Consider the following 14,967-nt stretch of genomic DNA (forward strand, 5'->3'; position numbering starts at 1 on the left):
ACCTGTTTGCAACAGTCCAGAACAAAACATGCCAAAAAATCACATCCAGGTACCCACAGAAAGGATCACTGGGGAATGCTCTATGGATGAGTTGGTCAAGGACATTTGCGTATGCTCCTTTCCGCACCAACACCACTACTCCATGAATACACACAATCTACTTTACAAGAGTCATAACAGTAATACTAATTTCACCCATGTGGCTAAGGCACCTTCTAAAGTGGTGATTCAACCACTATTCTAATTATAGCCAACTCACAAACTCCTAACACAACAACAGTGCAAACTCAAGACACAGGATGCATTGAGATATTAAAGGCAGCTAGAAAACCAAACACAAGGCATTGTTATTACAACAAGTGGAACATTTTGTTATTTGGTTTGACCAAAACAACATCCATCCTAGTGCCTACCAACGTGCATTGTGACATACCACATTTTCCTGCTGTACTTGTGGCTAGTCTACAACTCTATCAAAGTACACCTACTAGCATTAGCAGCTCATGCTACATCTCAGCATGAAGTATCTTGGAGGAGCGTTCTAGTTGCAAAGCTTTCTAGGAAGGGGCCAAAAGAATACACCCATCTGTTGCACACTGTGAAAAACCTGAGGGTATTTCACTGCCCCCTTCTGAGAAATTCTTTATTCAGGGGATTAGAGGTAGAGTGCTTCGGGCAGATACACTGCATTCCCCCTTCCCTATGTTTTATCTAGCCCCTCTTCCTTAGTCAGGAGATATTCACATACACATTCCGTCTCCCCCTACCCAAATACTGAGATGAAAAAGAACAAAGAAAGAGAAATTAAGATTTCCCATAGGAATAGCAAGATCATGGTTTCCTATGCAAATCCACCATATTGTCACACTAATGAGGCCAGGCAGGATCAGGCACTCCACCCTAATCACGTACACCTGCAACCGATTGATACCACCCAGGTGTATAAAAGGAGTGGGCCCGTACAGAACAGGGATTTGCTCTTGGGAAGCCAGGAGGGAGGCTGCAAGGCTGAGACCGACAGAGGATCCTGACTCAAATCCCAAACACTCAAGAAGCAAGACTGGACACAAGAAGGAGCAGGTCACAGGGGTTGACAAGGACCAGGCAGCAAAGCACAGAAAGCTGAGGGGCTTTTCAACTGCAAAGCAAAGCCAGAGAAAGCCTGGTGAGAGAACCGTGTTTGCTAGAAGCCAGTAGGGTTTGTGACGTGAAGCCAGAGAGGTTCCTTTTTGTGTCAGGAAGTAGGCCCTCTTCTCTCGGGTGAACGAGAGTGTTGGAGAGGGGCAGAGAGGCTGATGCTGAAGGCCTTGACAGCAACCCAGCCGAAAGAAGTGGAGAGCTTGAACTCTGCCGGTGAGTGGAGTGAATGAAATAAAAGTCTGGTTGGCGAAAGGCACTAAAGATAGAGGCAAGAGCAGGGCCTTATGGGACTTGTAGTCCAGGTGAAAAAGAAGAAAAACTAGTAACAGAGTGGGCCTGTAGATGAAGCACATTTTGTATTACTCTGTTTGAACTTTACAGGTAAAACCCCTAACAATTGACAAATGAAATCTGAAAGCCAAGACAGGTTTGAGCCCGACAGAGGGGAACTTAAAGCGCAAGTAAAAAACGGATACCCAAGAAACCTGTTATGTGCCGGGGGCACAATTGTAAAAACGTCAAGAGTCACAATGCAACAGTATCAGATTGGTCAGGCATGAAGGAAGTCAAAGTAGTGCTGTTTTGAAAGCCTCTGATATAATGTTGAAAGGATGTGATGTAAGAAGATTGGGTAAGTGAAGCCCGTAAAGTTGAAGGTTGAAAACAAGAAGGGCAAGACCCAGACTCGAGGCGAGGGAAGGCTTAACAGTCTGAGTTTGAAATGTTAATGTCATTTTTTAAATCTGTGTTGAATAGAAGTGAGGGAAGCCTCAAAAAGATTGTGTTTTGAATAACGAGACAAGACAGATTGTTGACAGACCCGGGCAGAAGGAACCGGGTGAAACTGTGAATTGTTTGAACTTTGGGAGATACGCTAAAAAATACCAGCCTGTCGAACTTTGTGAAACCAGCCACCTCTTTGAAAAGCTCCTCCAAATCTACCCCCCCCCAGTGCTTTAAATGTTGCAAAGGGTGTTAAGTATTGGTTTAACCACCATCCTGACTTTCCTTTTAATACACTATATTTTTGATTTGACCCATAACCCCTACGCAATATTTTGTATAAGCGTGAGGGCAAGGCTAGGTTTATAATCCTTATTTGACACAGAGACTGACATAGACTAGTTTTCTTTTGTTGATGGTTCAGACCTCTCCCATCGTAGACTTAGAACAAGGTAGGAAATCTCCAACCCCCCTTTTCAAGACTAACAAACAAATTGAACTTGAATCATAGTGTTTGTCTCATACATTTGATATCATGCCTACCTCACAACACTCACCCCCTCAGTGGAACCTAACACAGTGTTACAAAGACTCAAGGATCCAATGCACAAAGCCACATTAAGAGATCGGTGTTACAAAGTGACATTTCTAATAGCAGTCATCAGGAGAGTTGGCGAGCCGCAAGCATTGTCAATATTCAACCCTTTCTTATATATACATTAACACAAAGTAGTGCTTCAAAAGCATCCATGTTTCTCTCCTAAATATATCTAAAAATACCATGTTAACCAGTCCAAAGAACTGCCCCCTTTTTCCCCAATTTTCCAAATCAAGGGGAAATGGCACTTCACACCAGTACTGTATTAAACCCTGTGAAGGACACTAGTTAGTTGAAATGTCCTTGCAAATTATCCTAATACGTTTTTAATTTTTGCACCGCTTTATTTTGATTAGTTGTCCCAGGGCCACTAAAAGGAGTGGGGCCCATAGGCCTGTGCATACTTGGCCTTATGGGTAATCCGGCACTGCTTCACACACTGGATTACTGACATAAAACAAGAGAATTACTTAAAAGCAGTCCAATTTTCACCTCCTTTTTTAGATGTATTGTAAAGTGCTTTCATCTCTGTTACTCACTTGCAAAAAGGACATTACTCTTCAAACCTAAAGGCTGCGCCACACGCAGTATGGGAACAACTCTAGTCTTTATTGCTACAGGAAATTTGAAAGGTTGTAACTTGTAGTTCAGTTCATACATTCTCAGAGAAAACAAGCAAGATCAGATTCATAGGTGGGACATCTTTTCTCTGCTGTCCATGTTTGCCCACCATCTTTCTCGGGTACTGCAGTTAGCTAATCCATGAACAGAATGTGAATCTAAGCAGATTCACAAGCCCCAGAAGAGAAGTCTTTCTGAGGCTAGTATCTGCTTAGAGTCAAATGCACCCGTCCTTCCTCCCCCGCAAGATAGCAACATGACCGTGCATAATGTATGTAAAAGTTCAAAACAAAAAAATTGTTTGAAAAATTACATTGCACACACCATCTTTACAAACCGCATGTCAGAAAAAGAAACAATCAGAGGATGTTGATGTGTGAAGGATCATGAGTATCTGTACCCATAGGAGAGGGATAGTGTGACAGGAACACATCCCAAAAAACTTTGGTTTTATTCTGAGCCAACCACTAAATGGCAGACTATGCAAAGCATGTGACTCTATACAGATACAAGCCTCAGAAAGTCTATTACTGGTCATTAATATTTGTCATATTTATACACACACCTTATCAACATATATAACAACTGCTGACACACAATTTACCTTTTGCCATGATTGACCAAAAATGGACACAGGGTGCATATCATATGATGTTATGGCAGCATCTAATGCCATTGATGTGTCAACTCCTAGCAGTAAGAACCTTACGCATTTTATTTCTTTATAATTCTTCCCCAGATGAAATTGAAAGCTATGTCCTTTGGTGTAGATTGAAGAATACATGTGAATCAATAGCATGGATGCCGACCCTATCGTATTGCATGTGGCTCATATGAATGTGTTGAAACCTGCAAAGTTATTGATAATGATAACATGTAGTCGGTATCACCTACTGTGGTACATTTTTCCACAAATGGTTAGTGTAACCATCCAGAGGTCATTCAACTCCAAACCGAAGCTCTAAAGGCTTCACATTTTGTATGTGTGTGGTTATTTGTAGATGTGAATGGAAAAGCAAAAGACTCAATGTCTATCAGAGCTTGGCTCTTAAAACATATTTAATAATATTCATTAAGCAAAAAGCTTTTTTTCACAGCTATTTTCACCAGTTCTTTGATGTAGTGACTCACTGATACCACTACAAGCTAAATGGCTAACAACATCACTCATCTCTATTATCAATCGTTTTGTCTTATAGACTCCTGCATAGCCATGAGACTCTCTTTATGTGTTCTGTAAGTTTTATAATATGTACTCTAACATATTATTGCCTTCCATTTTCATTTTCCTCCTATGTCCAATGACTTCCAGCTTTAGTCAGGGTCCACTGAAGGACGCACCAAACCTGATCTGCACGCCCCACGCAGCTTGGTACAGCGAACAGGCCTCCATTGAAATGCGAGAGGAAGCAGCACGGGAGATCCGAAGGGCTATCACAGGTATTCGATGCGTATGGCGCCCACACATTTAAACATATGTCTTTTTTTTTGTCTGAATGCAGATCTCATATTTGTTGTGCAATTACTGATTTCATTCAAAACCTGTAAATCATGTGAAAGCACAGCTGCATGCTTTGCTAACTGCAGAATGTTTTTGCTTTTTCTTTTTTTATTTAAATTCATTGGGAAAACATACATACTCCTACGTCCCGTCCTCTTTCTTCCATACAGTATGGGATGTCCCTTGCTAGGGACGTGAGATGGAACCCTTTTCACCAGGAAAATCTACTTCCCATTTAAATTTAGTTGCGTGCGGGGCACGGCCCTGGGAGCATGCTCTCCCCTGACTCTGCCCACGGCGCAACTCATCAGTCCTCTGTGCTGCGCCAACAGGAACAGACCGCTATCAGTCCTCTGGCCTAGTAATTCCATGCGCTCTTCAATGGAGAAGTACTTTTGTCTTCTTTTTTCTTGTCTTTAATTCAGGTTCTTCTGTCATCTGGCGCCACGCTCCTCCCCGGGCCATGTCCACTTCAGCGGGTTTCAGCAGGTGTCCAGCCTGCGAGGGGCTTTTCCCTACGTCCGACGCCCACGCTCTTTGCCTCCGCTGCCTTGGTCCCGACCATGGCTGGGAGAGTTGTTTCCGCGTGTCACACATTCACACCACGTGCTCTGAAGAACATGCTAGCTCGGTGGAGGGAGCTCTTTGGAAGTTAGCCGCTAGAGGACTAGAAGGAATTCGTCAAGCACAAGTCCAGTCCCAAGGTAGGGGCACTGTTTTCATCCACACCAGCAAAGGCAACTCCTTTCCTAGGAAGCACCCGAGTGGGAGGGACCTATCAGGTTCTAGTTCTAGCGCAGATACCCAGGCTGCTTCAGCTACCGGCCGAGGGGGCAAAAGATCTTACCGGTGACGTCGCTGAGGGACCGCAAAGTTCTATTACCGGGTTTCTGTCCGAGGGGCTATGTCCTAGTACCGGACAAATGTCTGAGGGAGCGCCTGTACGCAGTACTACCGGCGAAACAGCCGAGGGCACTTCCCCTACCAGGCCCCGTCCTGAGGTGCAGGGCAGGCCTCAACCTCCACCGCCAAGAGTACAAGAAGTTGCTGGGCCCAGCGCAGCAAGCGCCACAACACATGAACGTGGCATTCAGTCTGACAAAATGGCGGCTTGCCCGAAAACATCCCCATTCGGGGACCAGGTAGGGGAAGGAGTTTCCAGGTGGGACTGGTCTTCGCCAGTCACGTGGCCTACGGCATACCCTTCAGCATCACAGGGCAGATGGACCCTGCAGGCAGCAATGCAGTGTGTCCCCAGGTCTCAGCACCCTCAGGGCCCTCCGCCCATCCCTGTGCCACCAAGCGTTCTACCGGCCTGTAAGGACAGTGTTAGGCAGAATCCAGGGCAGTTCCCTTAGGGAGCGCTACCCCAGATTAGGACGACAGGTGAGAGCAATAAATCCCCTTTGGTATCAGTCTGTACCACAAGGATTTAGTTGGTAGCTGTGGCTGAGCAGTCAGACTTATCTCAAGAGGGAGATGAGCAGTATTCAGGGTTGACAAAATAGGTAATACAGTACTATGGAGCAAGGAAACACTGACCAAAGTTTTGAATTAAAAAGATAGTATATATTTATTTTATACACTTCTAAGTCAACACATAGATCACAGTGAATAAAGTAAGTTAAGTTTAGTCAAAAGAAAAGCATATACAACTCCCTATTCAATTGTAGACAAGTTTGCGGTATAGTGAAAACTGAGCAAAACGGCACAGTGAAAACCTACTACAAATGGCACTCTAGCAATTCAACGAAAGGGAGGGAAAGTACAAGTTAAGTCGAAATATCTTCAGACACCTCCTAGCAACACTTCCCTGAAGTTTGGTGGACAAGTAATGCACAGTAACACTTTAACCAAAAGATAAGTGAATGAAAACTGAGCAAAATGGCACTCCACAGGTTAAAACAGTAGGAAGAAAGAGGGGTTTAGAAGATTTCAGTGCATCAACACATTTCTCATTGAAAACTAATCTAGTGAGAGCAGATCTAACAAATCAGCCAAAGTCAATAGGCCTGAGCCAGAGTCAGTGGTACAGGGCCAAGAGCTTAGGAGGAAAAGGAGGAAAAAAATGTCCTTGTAGCTGCAGTCAAGTCTTTAGTAGAAAACTTTTGAAGATAGACAATGTTAAAAGAGAGGGCGGCCGACCCCACAAGTAGTTAAAGGATTTCAAACACATTTAGGGCTATCACGGAGAAAGGGCTGCCTGGCGGGACAATGTACCTTAAACATGGAGAAGTGGCTCCTGCAGTGGCGGTTGTTCCTGGTAGTTCCTGCAGGTCGAGGGATCCAACAGAGGAAGAGAGGCTCTCGTCATGGAGGAAGGTTCGAGTCGCTGCACTACCCAGGGATGAAACCAGCTGCGGTGCTGCCAAACGAAGTTTAAAAGGTATGCTCCTTTTAATCGCGGTCCGGGTTGATAACTGCTTGGCTATCCGATCTCCAAGTGCGGGGCACTGTCGATTCGAATAAGGCAGGTCAGAGGATGCGATGGGCGAACTGGTTGACCCCACCAGCTCAAGGGAAGGAGGCACTTAGCTGAAGATCTCCTTTCGTCGTGTGGAAGAAAAGTGGTGAGACGATCCGGCAGGGCTTCACCGGTGGTGTAGAAGCTGAAGATGTCTCTGGCTTCTCTCCCCTTCGGTTCCGTAGTTCCAGTGGCGACGTCTTGCTCTTACAGTCCTCAGGACCCTGCTTTTATGCAGAAAGAGACCCATTCATACAGCCTAGCTGTCACGCAGTGGAGTGGTCTTCTTGGCGGGAGACCCTCCAGCCTATCAGGTTAGAGTGCGACCTGAGTTGCTGTGGCAACTCTGTCCAGGGGTTCTACTCCCCCTCCCAAACAACAGACCCCCCCCAGACTCAGTGGCGCCGAAAGGAGGGCTTCTTGGCAGAAGCCCGCCAAAAGGACAAACAAAGGATCCCCGACCTGGGTTAGGAAAATGGAGTAAGACTCAAGAAAGAAGTTTTATCAAAGTTCTGGCAAATAAAACCTACCGGAGTAAAGTTAATAATAAGATAGACCGGCGGTATGTTAGAGGCTGTCAGTAAAAGTGGTAGCCTCGAACAATGGGAAACTTGGGACTTTAAGGTACCCTCTCGAAAATGAACATAGGGGAAAAACTATTAACCCCATCCAGTACTTCCTTATTAAGATGGGGTGTACTGGTTAAGTTCATAAAAATTGACTAGTAAAGTCAATGGGGACTTTACATGCCCTGGGAGACAGTAGTTAGTGCCAGGGTATGGAGTCTATGTTTGGGGGTCGCTACGACACCCCTGTGTCACGGCACGGAGGGTGCTATGTGACACATGTGCATAAAGATGGTTCCTATGGGTGAGAGAAAAGATCCCATAGGCATTAAACACAAAAATAGCCTAGAACACACGTAGCAAAAATGCCTAAGAGTGGGAAAAAGAGTCTCACTCTTAGCAGGTAAAAAGAAATAAACCCTTCAAATCCAGCAAAGCTGCTGGGGGACTCTATAGGTAAGGGAAATTAGCCATGAAATGAGAATTCTCCCTAACAGACAGTTTATTGGAAACATTCCTGACGCTGATGAGGTCTCCACAGATGGGCGTCATCCTCAAGGATGTGATCAGGGACATGCTCCCTCCAGTCTTACTGCTTGCATCCACGGCCACTCTGCCTTTGGTTCCAGCGTCTCCGCCTCCTATGCAGCCCCAGCTGCCCATGCCAGCTCCTACTACACCGGCCGTGCCTCCAGTAGTCCCGACAGCTCCCTATCAGCTGCCGGCTCCGGTCAGTACATTGCAGTCCCCGGCCCCTAGCACTCCTCCAGTGGCACCTGACCAGCAGGACACAATTGTGGACACTGATGAGGAGGAGGACCCCGACACACCGTCGTCGGCCAAGGCATTTCATGAGCGGCTTGCAGGCCTGGCAGAATACCTGGGGCTCCCTCAGCCTGAGGTGGAACAACCGGAGGCGGGGGTTCTGGCGGAAGTCCTCACTCTATTCCCCACGGCTAGAACTGGGATTTCGATGCAAAAGGACGTGCTGGCTCTGGCAAAAAAGGTTGGCTTAAACCTCATTCTGCGCAGACTACCAACACGCAGCTCAACACCAAGTATAGGCAGATGGAGGGGGATCCTCTCTTGCTGTCAGCACATCTTCAGCCACACTCCTCTGTGATCGCTGCAGCTTCAATCTACTCCAAGCCACAATCGTCCTCAGCTACATCAGCCTTGGCACTCCTGGTTTAGGAGGAAAAGATCCTGGAAGCATATGCAAAGAATATCTATTCCAACGCTTCGCTTCATCTTCATCAATCCAAAGCGGACGCTATGCTTGCTGCTGTCAACCAAAGGCACAGTTGGGAAATAGCTGACTTCCTTCCGGAGATTCCGGTTCAGAGTCTGGCACACTTTAAGGCGGGGCTGGTGGAAGCCAAGATTGTAGCGGAGGACATAATGGAGTCCATGGTCGCTCATATTGACACCTCAGGCTATGCCATCTGCATCGCTACAGACATGAGAAGAACAACCTAGCTACAGGCGACTAAGTTCAACCCGGACGTCCAGGAGCATATACTGGACCTTCCATTTGAGGGTGACGATTTGTTCCATTCCTCTACGGATGAGGAACTGGATAAGAAGAACAGTTCGCAGAATGCCAAATCCTTATCCATCCTCACTAAGACCCCACCTAAGGCCTACAGCCAGATGCACTGGTGTTCTGACAAGGGGCGTTCCCTCTGAGATTTCCGGGGCTTCCATGAAAGACGGTCCAGGCAGCCGAACAGATCTCCGAGCCAGCACCGCCGTAAGCAGCACAAGGCGGCGGATAAGGGATTTTTTCAGTCCCCCTCCTCAGCCCCAGCCTCAGACGGAAAAAAGACATGAGACGCTCATCCGCATCCATGAGTCTCCGGTGGGGGGCAGGCTTCCCCTTCACTCCCAACACTTGCGGGCAAGGTTTGCGGATCACTGGATCCCATGAGTAGTGTCCACAGGCTTCCGTCTACCTTTACCACCTCCTCCTCTCTCCTCCCCTCCACTCCCAGAGATTGGGACAACTCTGTTGGCGGAAATTTGCTCGCTCGTAGAGGGTCAGGCAGGGGAGGAAGTCCCATCCTCCCAGCGGGATCTGGGCTTCTATTCATGGATTTTCACCATACACAAGAAGAACCAGGCGGGCCTGAGAGTTGTGTTGGACCTTTCCACCCTGAACCTTTCCCTTCCTTTTCAAAAGTTCAAGATGGTTACTCCACCGCTTATTGCGGAGACATTGTGCAGGGGGGACTGGATGTGCTCCATGGATCTGAAGGATGTGTATATACACAACCCTATCTGGCAACCCCATCGGTCCTTCCTCCGGTTCAGGATCATGAGTTTCCATTTCCAATACAAGGTTCTACCCTTTGACCTCAGTTCGGCCCCCAGGGTCTTTACAAGACTGATGAACGCAGTGGCAGCCCTTCTCAGGGCCCAAGGTCACCACGTCTATCCACACCTAGACGACTGGCTTGTCAGGGCAGGGTCCCCGGAGGCAGTCCACCACACGGCCTCCGCCCGTATGAGTACTCTACACGATTTGGGATTTTCCATCAATCTCAAGAAGTCACAGCTGGAGCTTACACATAATTTAACGTTCCAGGGCCTCATCTGGGATACGAGCCCCGAGAGAGTTTTTCCCTCGGAGGACAAGATCACAGCAATCAAGAGGGCCACAGGGTATTTTCTCAGCAGAGCAGTGACCTCGACATGGTGGTACTAAAACCTCCTGGGCATCATGGCGGCATGTCTCCTTTCAGTGCCATACACAAGGCTCAAAATGAGGCGATTGCAGTTGCACTTCGCAGCCTCCTGGAGTCAGGAGAAGGGTTCCCATTCGGTGCCAGTCAGCATCCCACTTCATCTACACCAGGACCTAGTCTGGTGGAGCACGGACTACAACTTGCGGATAGGCAGGCCCTTCCGGCAACCACCACCGTAAGTTACCATCACTGCAGACTCATCCCTGGAGGGCTGGGGAGCTACCCTGAACAGCCACAGCATCCCCTGGGTTTGGTCCCTTCAGGAGCAGGAGGCCCACATCAACTGGCTCGAGTTGATGGGCATCTGGCTCGCTCTCAAAGCCTTCCTACCGATGATCAGTGGCAAGACGATCCTCATTCAAACGGACAGCTCCACCGGCATGTATTATATCAACAAGCAGGGTGGCACCAGGTCCCCTCCTCTCTGCAATCTAGCAGTCCACATTTGGGAGTGGGCTCTGGCGAACAACATATAACTGATGGCAATTCATCTCCAGGGGAATCCATCCTGGAGGTGGACAGGCTCAGCAGACTGGGTGCGGACAACTATGAATGGCAGTGAATACACAGGTCCTTCAAGGGACCTTTGACAGATGGGTCCATCCTCAGGTAGATCTCTTTGCCACCTGGTCCAACAGGAGGTGCCCCCAGTTCGCGTCCCGGCTGGGACAGGGCTGGGGCTCTCTGGGCGACGCCATGCAGATCCAATGGAACGACATGAACGCGTATGCCTTCCCTCCCACTCCCCCGGTACTCAGGGTAATCTGCAAGATGCGGGAAGCCGGCACATCTGTATCATCCTGAAAGCTCTCTGGTGGCCAGCAAGGCCATGGTTTTCGGAATTTCTTTGCCTGTCCGATCAAGCCCCGGTGCACCTCCCGCTGGGCCCAGCTCATCTACTCTCACAGCAGGAAGGCACGGTTCTCCACCCCGTCCCCCAGAAGTTAGCCCTTGCAGCTTGGTTCCTGAACAGGTTACACGAAGGCATCTGTCACAGGCTAACTTAGACATTATACAGGGCGCCAGGAGTGATGCTACCAGGAGCCGGTACAAGAGCAAGTGGACTAGGTTTTGCATTGACCTGCACATTGGACGACATGCTATCTTTCTCTGCACACCTTGCTCACTTGGGGGTGCAGGTGGACACATGTTGCACCTATTTGGTGGCAATAGGGGCCTACCAGAACTCAGAGGAGGAAGTATTTTCATCCTCTAACCTGGTGGTTAAAAGACACCTGGCAGGCCTGACCAGGCTCTACCCGCCTATCAAGAAGCCACACCCGGATGTGGGACCTCAACGTGGTCTTGGACATCAGGCTAGTCACCATTAAGACAGCCCTCCTGGTGGGCCTTACATCTGCACGCAGGGTCAGAGAAATCCAGGCACTGGTGGCGTCATCGCCCTATACTACTTTTCACAAGGACATGGGGGTGCTCAGAACTCACCCTGCATCCCTACCTAAGGTGGTCTCCTCTTTCCACTTGAACGAGGAGATAGTGTTAACTACCCTATTCGCTGACCCTAAGGACGACACTCAAAGGGTTCTGCACTGTCTAGATGTCAGGTGTGCTCGAAAATTCTACCAGGACAGAACCAGGAGTTTCTTTGTCATCTTTAGTGGGTCTAAACCCGGTTATCAGACGTCCAAGGCATCAATAGCAAGGTGGATGGTTACGGCCATCAAGAAGGATTACGAGGGGCAGCACAAGCTTCTCCCAGCGAATATGCATGCCCATGCTATCAGAGCTAAGGCCACGGCAGTGGCTTTCCAGAGGCAAGGTCTGTGGCAAGTCATCAGCAAGGTGGCTACTTGGGCTACGTCTTCAGCCTTCTGCAAGCACTACTGCTTGGATGCCAGTTACAGGTTGGACGCAGCATTTGGCCAGGCAGTGTTAAGGAACTTGCTTTCCTAGGAGGGCAGCTCTCCACCCTGGGGCTACATTCAGTTGTAATCGCCCATACGGTATGGAGGAAAGGTGACGGGACATAGGAGTAATTATAAGTTACTCACCGTAGTGACTAACCTACTCCTATTCCATAGTCCCCTTTCCACCATACGTCCCACCATCCTCCCCCCTAATAAAACCAGTGTCATTAGGCAATGGTAATATTGTCAACGTGTTAAAGGGGACTGAGGAGTGACAGCATCTAAATTTAAAGGGGAAGTTGATTTTTTCTGGTGAAAAAGATTCCGTATCCCGTCCCTATCGAGGGACCACCCCATACAGTATGGAGGGAAATGGCACTATGGACTAGGAGTACGTTATAGGTAAAAAACTAATAAGGACAGAACTACATGGTTCTATCATGACTGAATACTTAAGATCTCAAACAGCACCCAATGGCCTGATAATACGGATAGAACCCCGTATCTTCTTGGACCAGATCCAATTCAGACGCGACTGGAGCTTCATAGCAAACAAATGCACCAGAGACTGGTTGATCCTCCTAATAAATACAGCAAAAGCGGTATCTGGAAAAATTATGAATGAGATCATATTGAAACAAGATGCCCTAGCTGCAAAAACCATTGTGGGAAATTACTTGAAAAGCATGGAAGCACTTGACGCCACAATAAAGGAAATTAAAGATTTCAATTTAAATAAAAAAATAATGAAATTGAAGAAGGACATTGCAGCGTTTACCCACGAAAAGAAATATCCTTATGTTACAGATGAGTATTATGAGGACATAGAGAAAAACAACATCCAAAACCAGACTGGGGGACAACCCAGGGGTCGCCCATACCAACGGAACAACAGACCTCGCCCCAATAATTGAAATTTCTCCAGCGGGAGCTCAGATGAGGACAGCACCAAACCCGCAAGGGCATTGAGGTTCGAAGATCAAGAACAAAGCAGGCGGGGAAACCCTCAGGGTTTTCAACAACCGAGAGGACGAGGGAGATCAAGAGGTTGGTGGCAAGATCAATCACCACGAGTCATCCACAATCGCGGACGGGGCTGGTACGAATAAAACGCCCCAAGAGTATGACTTGGAGGGCACGAGATCCAAACAAAAACAAGGGCCGTCTTTGGTAGTCAATTTATCCAACATAATATTGACGGAACAACAACTTTGTGTACTGCAAAAGGGACTCTCTTTTGTCCCGACCACCAAACACCATCCCTTTGAAGTCCGGATAGAAGTGACACAACTCATGAGGAAGATCCGTCTAAAACAGTTTTTCTCTAATTCAACAATGAGAGAAAATCAAGGGGCACAGATCTCCATAACAGATCCACCTACTATCCTTCACGCCGGAATCCATCACATTTGAGAAAGCACTTATCAAGAAAATTGAAGCTATCGAGGCGGAAGATACACAACCCTTCTTCAACCTGCAGAACGCAGAAAGTCAAGCCCTCAGAGAATTGGAAAACAATGAACTCATTATTATAAAACCGGCAGACAAAGGGGGTGCTATAGTGATAATGGGAAAAGAAGACTACCAAAATATGGCTAACACCCTGGTGAATGATATCACCACCTACAGGAGACTAGCTCGAGACCCCACAGAATCATTGAGACAAATTATCAATCCCATCATTGAAGAGGCACTGATGGAAGGATATATAAGTCAAAAAGAGGCAGAATTCCTATGCCCGAAACACTCAAGTATCCCGGCGTTCTACACCTTACCAAAAATACATAAAGGCACCACGCCAGTCCCAGGTCGCCCAATAGTATCGGGCATAGGCTCTATATTAGAACCACTATCACAGTTTGTTGATTTCTTCCTGAAGGAAGAAGTAATCCACATGAGATCCTATATAAAAGACACTACTGCGGTCCTAACGTACCTAGAGAATCTGACTCTGGATACGGATAACATCTATGTTGTCACCGTGGACATAGAATCTCTGTATTCAAAAATACCCCAGGGAGAAACCCTCAAAATTATTGAAAAGACACTACGGGCTAAGAACCCCAGAATTGAGACACCTATTTGCCTTATTATGCAATTGGCAGAATTGGCCTTGACTAAGAACTATTTCATACTCGAGGAGAGTTTCTTTGAACAAATCTCAGGAACAGCGATGGGGGCAACGTTCGCTCCTTCTTTAGCAAACCTATATGTCGCTGACTTTGAGGAGCGGACCATTTACCATCCAACTAACCCTTTCATAAATAACATCTTGAGTTGGCGCCGCTATATAGACGACGTATTGATGTTGTTCAGTGGAAGTGAGAGAACACTCCAGGACTTTACGGAAGGGCTAAACTTACAGAACCCCTTCCTAAAATTCACATCGGAAAATAGTAAAGAAACTGCTACCTTTCTAGATTTAAAACTAATCAGGAGAGGAAGAAAAATTGAGACCACGGTCTATCAAAAAACCACAGACATAAACTCACTATTGGAATACAACAGCTTCCACCAGAGATCACTAAAAGAGAACTTACCCTTTGGGCAATTTCTTAGATTCTGACGGAATTGCTCAACTAGAAATGAGTATGATGTGCAAGCAGAAGGCCTAGTAATGAAACTACGGGAAAGAAACTATCCTGAAAAAATCATACATCATGCCAAGAAAAGGGCACGCAATATCCCAAGGGAAACAACCCTGAAACAACACCCAAGGAGAACAAGGGATGAAAACCA

The 14,967-nt window shown here is 47.2% G+C and overlaps 1 protein-coding gene across 6 annotated transcripts in view; it reads left to right on the plus strand.

Moving 5' to 3' along the window:
- The window catches only part of CTBP1 (C-terminal binding protein 1), a 1,060,098-nt gene that overhangs the window by 714,502 nt on the left and 330,629 nt on the right, over positions 1 to 14,967 (plus strand). For all 6 annotated transcript variants that reach the window (XM_069632161.1, XM_069632164.1, XM_069632166.1 and 3 more), the window contains exon 7: positions 4,395 to 4,522. In XM_069632161.1, coding sequence (XP_069488262.1) covers positions 4,395 to 4,522 — 128 coding nt within the window. The remainder of the gene's footprint in view (positions 1 to 4,394; positions 4,523 to 14,967) is intronic.

Source organism: Ambystoma mexicanum, chromosome 6q (assembly GCF_040938575.1).
Source record: "Ambystoma mexicanum isolate Mex_15411 chromosome 6q, UKY_AmexF1_1, whole genome shotgun sequence".
NCBI lineage: Eukaryota > Metazoa > Chordata > Amphibia > Caudata > Ambystomatidae > Ambystoma > Ambystoma mexicanum.